The 17922-nt window shown below is 33.8% G+C and overlaps 4 protein-coding genes across 4 annotated transcripts in view; 1 reads left to right on the forward strand and 3 right to left on the reverse strand.

Annotated features, from left to right (window-relative positions):
- Nucleotides 1-829: 829 nt before the first annotated feature.
- On the reverse strand, nt 830-3311 carry LOC111396582 (translationally-controlled tumor protein homolog). Its single transcript, XM_023022989.1, has 5 exons — nt 3161-3311; nt 2066-2139; nt 1741-1869; nt 1502-1659; nt 830-1134 (listed from the first exon to the last, which is right to left on the reverse strand). The coding sequence occupies exons 1-5, from the start codon at nt 3186-3188 to the stop codon at nt 1017-1019; spliced, it is 507 nt and encodes a 168-aa protein (XP_022878757.1). The 5' UTR covers nt 3189-3311; the 3' UTR covers nt 830-1016.
- Nucleotides 3312-4971: 1660 nt separating this feature from the next.
- On the forward strand, nt 4972-6123 carry LOC111397612 (chaperone protein dnaJ 49-like). The gene is made up of 3 exons (XM_023024615.1): nt 4972-5111; nt 5368-5832; nt 6109-6123. The coding sequence occupies exons 2-3, from the start codon at nt 5449-5451 to the stop codon at nt 6121-6123; spliced, it is 399 nt and encodes a 132-aa protein (XP_022880383.1). The 5' UTR covers nt 4972-5111; nt 5368-5448.
- A 1950-nt stretch (nt 6124-8073) lies between these two features.
- LOC111396584 lies at nt 8074-8847 on the reverse strand. The gene has a single exon (XM_023022991.1). It carries the CDS (start codon nt 8698-8700, stop codon nt 8341-8343), a length of 360 nt encoding a protein of 119 aa, XP_022878759.1. The 5' UTR covers nt 8701-8847; the 3' UTR covers nt 8074-8340.
- Nucleotides 8848-15772: 6925 nt separating this feature from the next.
- LOC111396583 (glyoxysomal fatty acid beta-oxidation multifunctional protein MFP-a-like) overlaps nt 15773-17922 on the reverse strand; it is a 6093-nt gene continuing 3943 nt past the window's right edge. Inside the window, exons 12-18 of the mRNA XM_023022990.1 lie at nt 17706-17869; nt 17364-17618; nt 17130-17251; nt 16795-16916; nt 16561-16709; nt 16344-16482; nt 15773-16016 (exon numbers count right to left, since the gene is read on the reverse strand). Of these exons, the coding sequence (XP_022878758.1) occupies nt 15981-16016; nt 16344-16482; nt 16561-16709; nt 16795-16916; nt 17130-17251; nt 17364-17618; nt 17706-17869 (987 nt within the window). The 3' untranslated portion in view covers nt 15773-15980. The remainder of the gene's footprint in view (nt 16017-16343; nt 16483-16560; nt 16710-16794; nt 16917-17129; nt 17252-17363; nt 17619-17705; nt 17870-17922) is intronic.

A 17922-nucleotide genomic window follows, 5' to 3' on the forward strand; every position in this document is an offset into this window, starting at 1 on the left:
GAACAATTACGAATAACATTACTCTTTTGGCTAAGAATTGTCTACAAATCAATAATTGTTTTAAATCACACATTTCATGAAATTCAATACTTAAATTATATTCACATTATAATTTTTGTTAACTTCCGTAAGGGTTCCCAAATTTTTTGCTCGAACTTTATTTCTGTCATATAACATTCAATTAATTAGCATATAACGTATAACAATCGCTGTCCAAATATTTTGTTAGCACAAGAAAATTATTTTGTTGAATTTTTATATTTGTCGTTTATCATTTTTTCACAAAAACATAAGATTAGAAAATGAATCTTTTTGTTCCTTCCTGATAAATTTTTGTATTGCCATTGAGACGAGAAGCGCTAATTAATAGATGCTCTCTAAATTACAAATTATGCTCTTTAAAAATAGAAACTTCGGGATGCTTGCAAAAAACCTTGTTCCAAGTATATACCTGACATCCAAGTTAGAATAAAAGAGACTAGTACAATACCGTAATTCAATCTTCATCGAAAGTGGTCAATCCTAAGACTAGTTAGGAATAAAAATGCTTTCCCTCATCTATTTTTAAGGGCTCAACCCGTATATTCGAATCGATCAAAGTGCAGATACACAAAAATAAATACTAAATGTTCATAGTCAAGTCTGTAAACAAACATAAGCAAGTTGCTAAAGGCTTCGGAATCAACATTTTTCCTTTTAAGAAAAAGCAGCCCACAAAAATTATAGAAAGGAATTCTTGAGAATAAGCAGAGGGCACTAAAAACGGCAAAGAAAAAAAAAAAAAAAAACCAGAGCAACAGGCTTTTAACAGCACAGGAAGCACAAAGAATAAATTCAAAATACTGATCACTTCAATCAAAACTGTTATTAATTATCAAGCAATCTAAATTATGTTCCAATATAACAATAGGCAAGATTAAGACGTAGCAATAGTACAAATATCCAAATGAAAACCTGCAATACTTAAAAAGTAGAGGTACGACAAGTACCAAGCACAGTGATCACAGTTCCAATTTTTAACATTTGACCTCCTTCAAACCATGGCCGAAGAACAAGAATGTCGGATCAGTAGCACCTTCCTTGTAGTATGCAAACACGATGGTGCTGTCATCATGCATGCTCTCTCCCACAAAACTACAAGAAGAAGACAAACCTTGATCAGCCAAATAAATCAAAACACCTTTCTTAACAGTAGGAATTAGGATGCACATTCAGAGACCGTTTAGGATGGCTTCATAAAATCCTAAAGTAGATTTTGAAACTAAGAAACTGCTTTTGAATCTATTAGGATAATCTTTTGACGGCACTTTATCTGGTGCTTAAAAGAGCTTCATGAGTAAGCAAACTTAGGAAGTACTTCTACAAAATGTAGAAGCTATCCCGAACAGGCCCTCACGATCGGTATAAAGAACCAAGATTCTGTCATCATCTACTCAATACTTTCGAGTGATATCTCAACCTCCTTACCAAACACGTTAAAAGAATTCTATGCTAAACTTACAATTGGAGGTCACTGAGCTTTGAGAGCAGAAACTTAGTCGCTCCTTCAACACCCTTCTTGAACTCCTCTTGCTTCTCTGCATCGAGCTTGGGTGTCAACAGCTTAATATACTTCTTGATGTATGCAACAAATTGCTTCTTGTCAAATGGAGGTTGCTCCTGTATTTAATAGTCAGGCTAAAGACATTAAAGTCTGCACATAGAATTCAGTCATATATTACGAATTATGCATAGACTAACCTGGAGCCTGAATGTGTCAACGATGTCAACAACCTTGACAGCCGCATCATCAACTTTCTCGTCCTCATCAGCACCTTCAGCAGAAGGGTTTGCACCAATGTCTACATCAACTGCTCCCTGGACAACCCACTGTGATCCACCACAAAAATTACAGCATAAATATCTTGCAAAGGAGAAGTAATGATACAAGTGTCCAATACCTCCCGGAATCATCAAAATAAATAACCAATTAGTAAATAAAGCAAATTGAAAAATGTTTACCAAGTCAATGGACATAACAGTGAACCAAATAACTATATCTAATGAAATAAGTCAAGATCTTTACCTTTCCCTCAACTTCCCAGAGAATCCCATTTACGATTTCCTTGTATGGAAATGAGTCTGAGAGAAGTTCATCACCTAAACAATTACAAATAAGAATGTTATCCGTGGTGAAAACATTAATTGGTATTGGTAAAATTTCTAATCATCAACTATTTCAACAGCATAATATTCCTTGATCACCACATTTATGGAACAAAATATACCAAGAGGAAGCTGAAGTTCCAAACTTATCTTAAATACTTATTCATTTTTATAATATAACTCACACAGAACTTATAAACCACAATTCCACAAGAAGAAGACATATCATCATACAGGCTATAGTGTAGAAGATAACACATTCATTTTACCAATAGCCTTTGGTAGATCCACTATCTTTGCAAGCAAGGCTCTTACCCAAAAAAAAAAAAAAGAGAGAGAGGAATAAGCTTGTTGGATAAATGACATACTAAATCAGCGACAAGAACTTGATCGATAACAATAATACCGTTCAACAAATCAGGGAGAAAAAAAACTTCAATTGTTGCTCCAAAAAGATGTTCACAGCTTAATATTCAAAAGAAAAGCACGAATTTAAATCAGACGAAAGAAAATACTACAAACAAGATAAAAATTTGATCTTTGTAGCACAAAATCGTGTAGTATAAAACAAAAGAAAATTAGATATTTTTCACAGTAAGTCTTAAATAAATCAGCAAAACAGAAAGTTTCAATCTATACCAATACACCGTGAATAATCAGCAATTCAAAATACCAGTAATGACGAAAATTAAGTATGGTCTATTAAAAAAAATAAAATCCCAGCCTTAAAAAACCAAATCTTCACCTCAAAAACCAGTAAATAGTTTAATCGGTAAACCAAAAACCTATAGGGCAGCAAAAAGAAATTAAATCATCATTACAAAATCCCACAAGTAGATCAGCCGCAACAACACAAGATAATAGGAAAGAACGGCTAAAAATCATAGATCTAAAACACTATCATCTAATGCACTGAATAACAATCATCCCATGCCCACTTCATAATATAGCATGTATCCACGGACAGGCCCACAGCCCATAAAAATTACGAAAATAAAAATCACAAAATAATTACCTGTGAGCAAATCTTGGTAGACCAACATGATTACAGAGTTTTAGCACTCGTGTCGCTCAAAGGCTTCAAGAGAGCAAGGGTTCACAAGCAGGCGACAGCCAGAGGGGTAATTATTGTACAGACGACGAAAATAAATAGGCCGAGGGTTTTGAAGGAAGAAGAGGAAGGAGGTCGAATGTACAAATTACCTATAATGGACAGAATTTTTCTCAATTTGACATGTGTGTCCTTCCCCTACCATGTCGGCCATTCACTGTTGGGCCTAGACCATTCTCTATTGGACTTTTCTAGTTATTTCTATTAAAAGCCCAATTGGCAGTAAAGTTAGTCCTACAAAAACATCGGATTCACCTAGGGATGTCAAAATACCAAATCCCTCGCCTCGTCTAAGAGTGTTAAGGAGACGAATCGCTTATCGGTTAGCTCGTGTATGGGATGAGTCATGGATTCTCGTGCAAGTAGGCTCATCAAAATGAACGAAAATACAATTCCAATAAAAAATCGACTTGGACCATCATATGACTCGTCAGGGGCAGATCCAGACCTTTAGTATTATAGGGTCAAAATTTTAAAAATAATTTTTTAAATAAACAACATAATATCAATGAAAATAAGTTTATATGTATTTTAACACTTTGAAAATGTCGTATAATTACATCATTATTAATATTATTAAATAAATTTTGTTACTTGTATAGTTTTGTTTATCATTTCATTAGCAAATACTGAGCTAACGTTAAGTAAATTAAATTGAATATAGAAATTAAATGAATTGAAATAAAACTCAAGTTTTATTCAGGATGTAAATGAAATTTAAATTTAAAGCAAATATAATTCAAAAATAATTCAAATTGCATTTAATCTGTAACGATCCTAAAAAATTTACATCATATTTCATGTAAGACTTCCGAATGAAACGATATAAATTATATTGAAAAATTTATCGTACAAAAATAATAATTAATTGAATTTTTTCAAAGAAAAAACGAGTTAAACGTCTTTTTTGATGCGTACGTTTGATACATATTTAACTATTTTCGATATCCATTTGGATCATTCGATATGAAAACGATGTAGTTTTCGCAACAAACTTTTACATGTAATAGACGATTTGTGGATTCAGATAACACACGATCGCAAACGAATTTTTAAAGTTAGGATATTATCGAAATTATCAAAATACTAGTTTCAAACGCCCTACTTTAGCATGTCATAAATTTTACTATAATTGACCACTTCGATGTCCTTAATAAGTGAAAAATTAGGCCATGAGCACTTTGAAATGGTATTAAGAATGCAATATTTTGACATCATTTGACATCCCGACGAGTACATGAAAGTAGATTGAAAAAAAACAAAAAAAGGACAAAATTTTGTGGGATCATTTGACCCCACATGATTCCATGTGGGTCCGCCCTTGTGACTCACCCACTAAGGAGCAAGACGAGTCACACTTCGAATGAGCAAATTGGTTTCCTTAATAATTCGAAATGTGTCAACATTAGACGAGTCAAACGATTCGACTCGTTCCATTGAACACCTCTAATACTCCAATTAGAAGGGACCGTAAACACGATCTCTGTGAATTCTATTTAAAAATTTAGAAGACAAAATAAAATGAATAGATGAGGATAATTTAATCCCACACAATTTTCAACCTTTCATGTCATTCTTACTTTTATTAATTTTAGACGCGTCTAAATAGAACAAAAATTAAATAATTCTGTAAATTGAGATAAACTCAAATTACTTTCTACACCCCAACACAACACGCTCTAAAATATCCGACGGTAAGAAAAGTAGAAAACAGACCAAAATAAGGAGCATAAGTCCTATTCTACCGTGGCACATTTTAATTGGTTCACTGTTGAACCTATATATATGCATACCTATGGAACGCTACATTTCGTTCTCTGAATCGCTCATGGGATTTCGGATTCTAACCTAAGAGGTAAACATTTTTTGTAATATTTTGTTGGGTTTACAGTTTAATTAAATAATTAGGTTTTATCATCGAACCCCTATAGCTCCTTTTGGTACTGTTTATGTTATTTAACTCGGTTATTTATTGACTTGACATTCAGATTCGTTTTTAGATTTCTTTTTTGTAATAGTTAAGATTATGAATTCCAGATCATGATTTCTTGTACTGGAATTTGTTGTTGTTGTTGAAATTGATGATCTTATGGGATGTTCACTATTTTCAGATTCTGAATCTCCGGATTGAATTTTGGGGAAATTTCGGTTGATTTTTCAGTTGGGTAGTGATTGATAATTTGAAAATCATTATGGATGGCAACAAGGACGAGGCTTTAAGATGCATTAATATTGCTAAGGATGCAATTGCATCGGGCAATAAACAAAGAGCCCTAAAATTTATTGGAATTGCGCGTCGTCTTAATCATGCTTTGCATGTTGATGATCTTCTGGCCAAGTGTGAAAATCTTGATTCATCATCGTCCTCTGGTCCATCTAATAATGTGAGCAATGCTAATGGTCTGAAAGATAAAATGAGGCGGGTTAATAGCAATGAGGTTCAGAATGGGGAGAGGAATTACACGGAGGAGCATGTTCAATTGATTAGACAGATTAAAAGTAAGATGGACTACTATGCAGTTCTAGGTGTGGAGAAACGTTGTTCGATGGAGGATATTAGGAAGGCATACCCCAAAGTAACTCAGACTTATATATACAATTCACATTGAAGTATTACAAAACTGTCCTGAAAATAGTGATAAGCATTCAATTTAAGAAAAACCAAACTACAATTAATGACGTAACAGCATGCTTAATGAAAAGTGTACCAACAATGTAAATCGGAGACAAACAATAATAAAAACATAGAATTGTGTAAAAATGTATAGTCTGTATTAAGAACGTATATTCTGTATCTGCAAATTACCCAGTAAAACTAAGACTTTTTACTGTTTAACTTTCTCATTATCCAGGACAAAACATCCTAGTCTCTTTGTCGGATGCTAGATCTTAATGGCTATGTTTGGTAGCCATTATAATCTCTGTTTGGTGGGCCAATTAAAGTTAATAATTAATTTTAATCACGTATTTTATGGGATCTGCAACATTTCAATAACATATTTTACTAAAATTAATTGAAAATTTGATTTTAATCCCTATTTGAGCATAGGTACATGAAAAGGAAAATATAAAAATAAAATATGTAAAACTTAGGAATGTGCTCCTTGAACTTTAAATTAGTGGGATTTTGGATTTTTGATGTCCTCAACTTATTTAAATATTAAAATTTGAGTAATTACGCAATGAAAAGAATGAGTATGGATGTAGATATCACATGTTACTTTCACATAGCATAGCTAAATGACAAAAATATAAAAGTATTTAACGGTCGACTTTGAGTCATGTGAAAATTGCACATAATTTAGATTTACATAATTAAAACCTGAGGCCATAGACATCGAATACTTGAAAAATTTAGAGAGCGCATCTCTATTTTTCCGTTTAAATATAGTGAATAAGAATGCTCTTTCATTCAATTCATCTTCATATTCATTATTGTGAACATACATGTACTGATGTACAATGCGTACTCTAATTACCTAAATAACAATTCTTTCTTATCCTCGATCGGTTTTATACATTAATCTTAACGTCAAATGATTCAAATTTCGACAAAACTCAACTGTCGGACACTAATATGAACTAGAACAAAGAAAATAACAATTGTAACACTTTAATTTGTACATCATATCGTTTTTTAGTCCTTTGTGGTTATCAATAGGGTCTAAATAAATTAAAACAATTCAATTAATCCCTGACTGAATGCATCATCCAAAGAAAGATAACAAATTTGCTTTAAATTATTTGAAGAAGAATGAGTCTGCTGCTCTGAATTATCATTTCTTACTGCTAATCCTCGTTAAAGTCAGCCAGTGAACGATGGAAATAAGCTTTATCGTCGAGAGAAAAACAACTCAAAGGGCAGGAGGTTTGCGTAGTTGAAAGTTGAAAGACGCCGAAAAAGCTCACTGAATGAATGCTCTTGCGCTAATACGAACAAGAGTGAACGATCTGAATTGTGGGATGTAAAAATACATCAATAGGGGAGCATTTTCCTTTAGAAGGAAGTCTCGTGCAAGTAGTGATGAATGAAGCGGAAGCAATGATGGTGGATTATTGCTATTAGTCCATAAGACTCTCTAACAAGCTTATTTGTTTGGAGAAACATATTGAAATTGTGTTGACTGCAAATAAAATTTTTATATCGGTTATCCATCAAACACGGTCTTAGATTGAAACACGTCGAAATTTTGTTAAGAGACAATGAATAAATTTTTTAAATCGGTTATCCATCAAACATGGTCTTAGATTGAACTTTTGCACTAATGTCTATCTTTTTAGAATCTAATAAGAAGTATAACAGTCGTTTCTACCCATTTATAACAAATGGATGTTTTTTAGGGCTTGGATGGGTGAGTGATGAAGGGTCATTTATCAATCCAGGGATTGGACAGGCTTTTAACATAGGGATCCACAATTCTATTTCGTTGTCTCATGATTATTAATATATTCACTGTGATATTTGATGGATTCCTCGTACCTGCGGTTGTGCTACAAACAAATCTAACCAAACTTACTTTGAGACAACTGAATCACCAAAAATACTACATACAATCTCGCACATTCGAGGCAACTGATGTTTGCATTTTTCACTTTTCTACAACTTTCTCAAAGAATAATCCCATTTGAAATTGAAAAATTTATTATGCCAATATGGAATAAATTGATGGAAACTGCACTAGAAATTCAGATAATTATGATATAAAATTTCTCACAGTTAATTGTCATCCTCCTCTTTCGGTTGACATTATTGATAACTACTCAACTCTTCACATAGGGATGGAATAAAAGCATACAACACTGAGAAAAATAAACAATATGTCAAAAAGTAGTCTACTCCATGTTCATAAACAATACATCTCACTTTACGTGTGGTACAACAGTACAGTCTCTATATACGTCTACACTTATCAAAAGATCCAAGAAAAAGAAGAAATCCCATCAAAGATATACCGTAAAATTATAATCAATCATAAGCAAGAATAGATTATTACCGAAGAAAACGGCTTTTAAGCAAGATCAAAATATCATAAAACAATACAAATTTCACCACCACTTATACGTATATTGTATGTATATGGTAGCTAGTCCCCTGAATCATCATCACCTCCAAAGATGGATACACGGTTGTAAAGGAGGAACAAAACGAGTACAAGAACTAGTGCAACTCCGACCGGCGAGCCACTGACTCGGTGGATGGTATTGGGTTCTCCGGTGGAGAAGATGCTCGAGACGAATGAGCCGCTGTCGGAGGAGAGGAATTGGATGATGAGGAGGAGGATTATGGGGAGGAGGAGGAGCCCAACTGGGCTGAGCAACTCGGCGATGAACTCAGTGAGGGCTTCACCTTGGTCACCGAGTAATGTCGGCACCACTACTACTAGCACAACCACCACCGCCAAGATAGCGGCATGGGGAGGTCCGACACGGCGATCTTCTATCATTTTGTAGTGGTTGTGTGTGTGATTTTCTTGATCTTGTTTTTGTGGGGACTTGACGCTTTGCTTTTGGTTTCTCACTTGTGTTTTTTGTTGGTTTTGGTCTGTCTTTTGGTAAGGAAATGAGTAGACTATAGATGCAATTGGACGCGCTTGTTTGAAAAATAATAATAAACTTTTCAACCAAGGACTGGGGTTGGTGTGGGGTGGCGTGGGGTGGGGTGGCGTGGGAAGGACAAGAGAAAATACTTGCCTCGTGATTTCCTATGTCATGCCACTCGAGTAGGTAGAGTTGTTTGTTAAAAGGTTGAACCCCAACCTTAAGGGTCACCCACCGTTCCTGTCCTGAAATATCGTGAGGGAGGTAAATCGCGGGTTATGCTTCCAAGGGTATAGGGTGGAAGGCTGCTTGTACACTTGCACTTACCCAAGAGCCAAATTCATATTTCAGGATTCGAACCCTTGACAAGGCAGTCTTAAGCAAAATTGGATTTCTCCACCCTCCTCTTTTACCACTTGGAGATGTGCCTTGGACCGCAAGTTGTTTGTTGATTGGTCAGATTATGGGAGCTTAGGCAACTCAATTTATTTTCTCGGATCAAGCTACACCAACATAATGCATGACATGCGATTTGACAGAAGCACACACAACTATAGGAGTCGGCATTTTTTATTCACAACAGGACCCACAACAATTGTGAGAAGCGATCACTGTTTTTATCAAGCATTTTCTGTCACTCCGATTTTATCCTATTTTCTCATGAGCTTTTGGCTTGAAATTTTGCTCAAGTAAGTTGAATTATTTTTATAATTTTCTTTAAATTCTTTTTTAAAAGAAACTTGAATCAAACTTGGGGAGGGAAATTTTCAAGTTCTTTCTCTAGAAAATTTCTAGGAAGGAATATATTTTTCCGCTGCTCTTGTTTTTACCAAATGAAAATCAACGTTAAACATTGTTTTCGTACCGCCATAAATTACATGTAGTACCTTGCCTTTTTGGCAAGGGCAAAAGGGGTATTTAGTCTGTTGACATGTGATGTGGGACCCTGTAGCATCTGGGCTTTGGAGAAGAAAATATCAATGCTAAATTGGATCCATTGGCATTTTTGTTTCACAAGTTAATGATTTTATTTCTACTTTTGATAATTGCAACTTTGAAAAGTATCGTTATCATTTTTTTATTTATTTTTTATTTTTATTGATGAGGCCGCTTAAATTAAATGAATAAATCTCATATGCTCTCATTTTAAATTGATTTAATAGATTTTAATTCGTCTCAATTGATTGAATTCCAATTTATTGTCAAATTTTACTAGTCTATAACAATTTATCATCTATAATCCTCAAATTGGTAGAAATCTGCATAGTTGACAATAACAACATAAGGGATAGTAATGCTTTCGATTTAAAGGTTAGAAGGCATGCCTTTTAATCTTATTTTAACACTTTTATGATGTGACATAGTGGTAGATTTTTATACCACTCAACAATAATGTGTGACATTCATTGAAGTAGTAAAATTTAGAATTAAATTAAAGTTTGATGACCAATTTAAAATCAAATTAAAATTAATTTATCCAACTAAGATAAATTAAAATATAATGACCTAATTGAGATTTTATTGAAAGTTCAACTGCAATGATGCTTGTGCCCCTACACCTTTAGTGTGGGATAAATTTTTTTTTTTTTTAAATAATTAAACTTCAATTTTAATCACACATTTTGATTAATCCAAGAGTAATATTATCAATAAAAAATTGATTTCTAACTTCATATTTCTCGATCCATACTATGAATGCTAATCAAATTGAAGAATCTATCCAGAAAAAATTAAAAGAAAGAAAATGGGGGAGTGGGGACTAACGCCATCATTTTAATTAAATATGTGTTCTGTGGGACAAGGAGAATCCTATCACTTTATAGAATAGATTAGGGTATGTTTATATATTTTTCACTTATTACATGACACTTTCAGTAAATTCTTTTTATTCGAGTTCAATATCACAAATCACAATATTTACAAACATATTTTATACAAACATTTGATGTATTGATTCCTTAAAACATATTTATACTAAAATATACAATTAGTATTTTTGTCTTTAAAAGTACTTGTTTGAAAAGCTGGTAGAGTGGGAAATTATTGTACGGCATTTCAATTGGAGTTAAATCCTGAATACTGTGGAGCTAAAATCCAAAGTGTACTCTTCTTCTATTAAATGCATTAATCGTACTACATACATCATTATTTATACATAAGGAAAATGCTGGTCTGTTAGGGTAGTTCTACCAGGTATTGTACAGATTCCTCACAATGAAATGGCTACATATCGGACCCACATCTAATAAAAAATTGAAGAAAAAAATGCTGACCCACCACATATGAGTTGCCTATAGAAACCCTGTAAGGCCTCAGCCTGGCATTGTAGCATCTTCCTTATACATAATTTGACATTCTCGTGAATTGACATATTCGTAGTTATTGATTTAGCAACATTTTTTCAAACAATGGCTGAATTTTTGACATAACATTGTCAAAAAAGATGTACATATTGCTCTAACAGCAACAAGAAAGAACAAGGTAAGAGCATTTTCAAGTGCAATTGGTAAGAGGATTTTCAGGATTGTTTCTAATGCAACCATAGTTCTCTCAATGTCTCTCCAAGTTACGAGGTAACTATTTTCGAGAAAAAAGCTTTGATAAGTTTGTAACAAAAAAGAATAAAAGCTCACAAATCAATTGCTACTCCATTTAATAGGTTAGTCTTTTAGGATGAAATTTCATTTTCCTACAAGTGGTACGGAGTTAGACGTCAAACTTAACCATATGGATGTACTAGAAGGAACCTCAATCATAGCGGAACAAATGTGGTGGGCCCTAAGTTGAATTGTGATGGTTGGAAAAACTAATCATGGTTTGGCTCTGATGACATTTTGCCCACACAAGGTTGAGGTCTTTAGTGCAATGGAAGAGTCGAGCATTGATACATCATGTAATCCTTCTTGATGAGAAGAAGAGAGGTGGACAGATGGTCATCTGAAGATGGTTAGAAGTGACTTGGTACTTCATCAGAAGTGGGGATTCTATTCAATCATCGTATCAAATAGGCTAGCGTAATGAGACATCATGTTGAATATTAACGAGGACAATCATGTGTTCATGAATTATATTTGAAAGATAAAATTGTTATGATTCATAAAATATGTATTTTGCTTTGCATTTTCACGTCTACGAAAATACTTTTTTATTCGTTAAGTATTAGGATTTCTTAGTTATTTTGTTTGCATTTAATGAATAATTTATTTTTGTACAATTATGTCATATAGGACAGGTTATGCTGCAACTTCACAAGCGGGCCACATAGGAAGAATAGTGCGCCCTCAAATGGCTGGTGAAGAGAAATAAACAGCCCAAGAATATAATGGGCTCAGGCCCGTTCTAAATCTTTGCTGTCAGGCCCATCCGTTGTGAAGCAGAGATTGATCCAGCAATTCATCAAAGGGCCCAAAACCATAAAATTAAGCAACCACAAACCAATTAAATTTAGAGGAAAATATTCATGTAAAATTACAATATTCACTCATAATAGATATTAGGTTGTTATTAAGAAATTTTCTTCATGATCAAGACTACTGGCTTATATTTATATTCATCACAAGGGCCCCAACTATCCAAGCAAAGTCTCTTCATACCTAAGCCTTGAGGGGTTCTAAAAGTATATAAACTTTAGAATCCATCCTATAATTATATGACCTACCATTAGTGTTTCCTAGAAGTAACCCTTTCTCCATGTCCTTTCGGACAATGCTAGGTGTACAGATTTTTACAGACATACACTTGGAGTTTTTCATTTTCTCATGGCAAAAATAAAAAATAATGAAAAAATGTAATCAAATGCTTCCAACATAGCATCTGGAAAAATTCCGTAAGGCATTTTTCTGTACATATGATTTTTTCCCCTTCTCTATCTTTGGTTTTGTCTTCCCCCACTCTCTAAATATAATTTGATTTTCTATTTATCCTGTCGATTCTAAGATCGACTAAGTCATAATCATCAAATCCTTTCGTCCAATGAACAAATGCCACACTGATGATAAGAAACCAAAATCTCATAATGCTTGACAATAAACTTAAGAATCGAATGTCCAACTCCTTTTCTTAGTTCATTGCTAGCTAACACAAGAAAGTAGAATTTTACATCTTCATGATCTACAATTGAAATTGAATAAACAGTCCAGGCTTAATTAAATGGGCAAAAGTACAAACAACACAGCTTAAGCAAGATAGATTATGTTTATAAGATTCCATCCAACTCTAGATTATGACCTTTCAAATGTGTCCTTATGTACCAAACATGTGCAACTCTTTGATAATAATTCTTCTTCCCCCTTTTCCAACTTCTCAAAAATGGATTATACAATGCAAACTGGATTATATAATCCATGCTCAGTCTTTGATACTGACCCATTCTTTAAAATATACCCATAGAAAGACAACAAAAAAAACTAAATAGATCCTTGTCTCCAACCCAAATCCACATTATTGTACATGAAAACCCAATTCACAGGCATGCATAAAGTTAGTAATCATATAAATATAATTCTAATCTCGTCGTTACCCATTTACCAATACTCTATATACATTAGGACTTCGACAAAACATGAATCAGGCTTGCAAATGAGGGGGACGTGCAAAAGACTTAATTTAGATGGATAAATATTTCTCCTATATGAAGTCTTAAGATTCTCGGCGAAACCATACAATAGGGGGAGAAATGCAATGCCTTAGGCATAGCATGAAAAGAAAAAACCTGCACATACAGGTTTTATCTTCACAGGGGCCTTACAAACCCCTCATTGTTTGGTGATGGGCCCCACATGTATTTAAAAAAATGTGGGGCCCATCCCCACTTGTTTCTTACCAACCTGTGAAGTGTAGAACGGTTCGCATGAAAATCATCCTTAACAATCACAAATAGAATCATGAGAGAATTCAAACCAATTAACTCAGACTTATATATACAATTCACATTGAAGTATTACAAAACTGGCCTGAAAATAGTGATAAGCATTCAATTTAAGAAAAACCAAACTACAATTAATGACGTAACAGCATACTTAATGAAAGATAAACAAGTGTACCAACAATGTAAATCGGAGACAAACAATAATAAAAACATAGAATTGTGTAAGAATGTATAGTCTGTATTAAGAACGTATATTCTGTATCTGCAAATTACCCAGTAAAACTAAGACTTTTTACTGTTTAACTTTCTCATTATCCAGGACTAGACATCCTAGTCTCTTTGTCGGATGCTAGATCTTAATGGCTATGTTTGGTAGCCATTATAATCTCTGTTTGGTGGGCAAATTAAAGTTAATAATTAATATTAATCACGTATTTTATGGGATCTACAACATTTCAATAACATATTTTACTAAAATTAATTGAAAATTTGATTTTAATCCCTATTTGAGCATTGGTACATGAAAAGGAAAATATAAAAATAAAATATGTAAAACTTAGGAATGTGCTCCTTGAACTTTAAATTAGTGGGATTTTGGATTTTTGATGTCCTCAACTTATTTAAATATTAAAATTTGAGTAATTACGCAATGAAAAGAATGAGTATGGATGTAGATATCACATGTTACTTTCACATAGCATAGCTAAATGACAAAAATATAAAAGTATTTAACGGCCGACTTTGAGTCATGTGAAAATTGCACATAATTTAGATTTACATAATTAAAACCTGAGGCCATAGACATCGAATACTTGAAAATTTTAGAGAGCGCATCTCTATTTTTCTGTTTAAATATAGTGAATAAGAATGCTCTTTCATTCAATTCATCTTCATATTCATTATTGTGAACATACATGTACTTATGTACAATGCGTACTCTAATTACCTAAATAACAATTCTTTCTTATCCTCGATCGGTTTTATACATTAATCTTAACATCAAATGATTCAAATTTCGACAAAACTCAACTGTCGGACACTAGAACAAAGAAAATAACAATTGTAACACTTTAATTTGTACATCATATCGTTTTTTAGTCCTTTGTGGTTATCAATAGGGTCTAAATAAATTAAAACAATTCAATTAATCCCTGACTGAATGCATCATCCAAGGAAAGATAACAAATTTGCTTTAAATTATTTGAAGAAGAATGAGTCTGTTGCTCTGAATTATCATTTCTTACTGCTAATCCTCGTTAAAGTCAGCCAGTGAACGATGGAAATAAGCTTTATCGCCGAGAGAAAAACAACTCAAAGGGCAGAAGGTTTGCGTAGTTGAAAGTTGAAAGACGCCGAAAAGGCTCACTGAATGAATGCTCTTGCGCTAATACGAACAAGAGCGAACGATCTAAATTGTGGGATGTAAAAATACATCAATAGGGGAGCATTTTCCTTTAGAAGGAAGTCTCGTGCAAGTAGTGATGAATGAAGCGGAAGCAATGATGGTGGATTATTGCTATTAGTCCATAAGACTCTCTAACAAGCTTATTTGTTTGGAGAAACATATTGAAATTGTGTTGACTGCAAATAAAATTTTTATATCGGTTATCCATCAAACACGGTCTTAGATTGAAACACGTCGAAATTTTGTTAAGAGACAATGAATAAATTTTTTAAATCGGTTATCCATCAAACATGGTCTTAGATTGAACTTTTGCACTAATGTCTATCTTTTTAGAATCTAATAAGAAGTATAACAGTCGTTTCTACCCATTTATAACAAATGGATGTTTTTTAGGGCTTGGATGGGTGAGTGATGAAGGGTCATTTATCAATCCAGGGATTGGACAGGCTTTTAACATAGGGATCCACAATTCTATTTCGTTGTCTCATGATTATTAATATATTCACTGTGATATTTGATGGATTCCTCGTACCTGCGGTTGTGCTACAAACAAATCTAACCAAACTTACTTTGAGACAACTGAATCACCAAAAACACTACATACAATCTCGCACATTCGAGGCAACTGATGTTTGCATTTTTCACTTTTCTACAACTTTCTCAAAGAATAATCCCATTTGAAATTGAAAAATTTATTATGCCAATATGGAATAAATTGATGGAAACTGCACTAGAAATTCAGATAATTATGATATAAAATTTCTCACAGTTAATTGTCATCCTCCTCTTTCGGTTGACATTATTGATAACTACTCAACTCTTCACATAGGGATGGAATAAAAGCATACAACACTGAGAAAAATAAACAAGAAACATACGAACCGGACAATAGAAAGCTTCCAATCAACCTCACATTACAAGCGAGCCTTTGCTTGATCCACGCTTAAACTCTGCATGATACAAAACTCAAATTTCTTAGCAAAGCAATTATCGAAATAAAACTAGTATGAAAGTTTGGTCGAGAGGATTAAGTGGTAATGGACATTATTAAGAAAAAAATATTAAAATTTTATACATTATCCTGTTTAATACTACATGTCGAACCGCCACTACATGCTTAATATTGAAAGTTCTCAAGATCGGTACTAACTGAATGATTAGTTTGTTTAGTTGTAATGTTTTTAGAACAACAAAGTCCTATGATTCAAAAATATTTCCACCAAAGTCCTATTGGGCTGTTTATCAGCAATGAAGAAAAAGAAGATTAAGATTCTCACAAGGGGAGCTCCCTTTGCAGCTTGCTGGGCCAAATAAGAACAGGGCTTGAAGAATCCTCCATACAGATTCGACCACTCCTCCAATCTCGAACAAATGTATTTAGATCCAAGAGTATCCGCCCAAAACATGATCCCTCCCCTGGTTGATGAGTATTATTAGGAATTACTTTTGAAGATTATAACGGATATCATCCCAATTCAATATATTAAAACAAACCTGTAAGGAGGAAATCCCATGCCCATGACAGCGGATATGTCCAGATCGGCAGCTTTGACGGCAATACCTTCATCAAGCACTCGACAAGCCTCATTCACCACTGGAAAGAATATCATTTCCACAATATCCTTGTCCGATAATTTTGTCAACTGGACGACAAGTTTATATATCAAAATTCGGAGGTGGGAATATACAATCATTGTAACAGGAAAATGGTAGAAATTTAGGAATAACCTTAGGGTCAATGGTGACACCAGCAATCTCTCTCGCCTTCTCAACATATTTCTTTATTTCTGGATCTGGGTTGGCTTTGCGTTTCTCATCATAAACATAGAACCCTCTGCGAGTGGTTTCACCTAAAAGCAAGAGCAATTTTAATGAAGCACTTCATTTGCTAAAGAAAATACATCAAATAAGCATTACCTATGTACTAGTGGTATGGAATACTAGATAAAACCAAGATTTCTGTTTCCATTCCCACTTTAAAGCTATTCAGTACTGTCTAATCTATCTTACCAACATGCTAATATGAGTTAGTGACGAGTTTTGAGATTAAACGGAAGATTTACCAGCTCTCTTATCCTCTTGCATAAGCGGTATCAACATTGATTTGTAAGTTCTCTCCGGGAAATTCAAAACAAACTGACTGCCAGTAGCAATTGCAACGCCAAAACCCACAAGGTCGCACAATCTATGGAAATTGAAATTAAAACCATAAAGACAGCAACTCAAAATATTTACAGAAAAAGAATAACGGATATAAATATACTATAGTCGTCCAGTGTTGGTGCCTAATATATTACCTGAATGGACCCATTGGCATTCCAAATTTTGTAATTACCCTATCAATCTGGTAGATATCTGTACCACGTTCAACAAGTAACAGGGCTGCTTGAGTGTATGGGAAAAACATTCTGTTGACAGCAAAACCAGTGCAATTTCCAACCACCACAGGCGTCTTCTTTATCTTCTTCCCAACATCCAGTAAGTCTACAATTACCTGAGGTGATGTCTTCTGGGTACGAACAATTTCCAAGAGTGGCATCACATGAGCTGGACTGCAATAATTATGAAATAATTGCTATATCAAAGAAAAATACAGGAATATATAAATAAATAAAAAAGAATACCCCTAATTTTTTTACCTGAAAAAATGGGCTCCAATAATACGATCCTGAGACTTGGTCTTCTCCCCAATAAGATTTAGATCAATAGTGGACGTATTACTCGCAAGTATGCAATGCGGGGAGCAAAATTTTTCAAGATCTGAAAATATTTGCTGCTTCAAAGACACATTCTCGACAACAGCCTATTCCACATGTTCGAACATAAAACAACGGGTCACCCATTGAGAGAGATGTG

This window comes from Olea europaea, chromosome 7 (genome assembly GCF_002742605.1).
Source record: "Olea europaea var. sylvestris chromosome 7, O_europaea_v1, whole genome shotgun sequence".
NCBI lineage: Eukaryota > Viridiplantae > Streptophyta > Magnoliopsida > Lamiales > Oleaceae > Olea > Olea europaea.

What these genes read in the sequence shown, in the direction of transcription:
- LOC111396582 (XM_023022989.1), bottom strand. Translation starts at nt 3,188, where the DNA reads ATGTTGGTCTACCAAGATTTGCTCACAG. An exon ending in TCTGGGAAGTTGAGGGAAAG is followed by an intron (nt 1,870 to 2,065) that starts GTAAAGATCTTG and finishes GGTGGATCACAG; the next exon opens with TGGGTTGTCCAGGGAGCAGT. An exon ending in TTGACACATTCAGGCTCCAG is followed by an intron (nt 1,660 to 1,740) that starts GTTAGTCTATGC and finishes TATTAAATACAG; the next exon opens with GAGCAACCTCCATTTGACAA.
- LOC111397612 (XM_023024615.1), top strand. Translation starts at nt 5,449, where the DNA reads ATGGATGGCAACAAGGACGAGGCTTTAAGATGCATTAATATTGCTAAG.
- LOC111396584 (XM_023022991.1), bottom strand. Translation starts at nt 8,700, where the DNA reads ATGATAGAAGATCGCCGTGTCGGACCTCCCCATGCCGCTATCTTGGCG.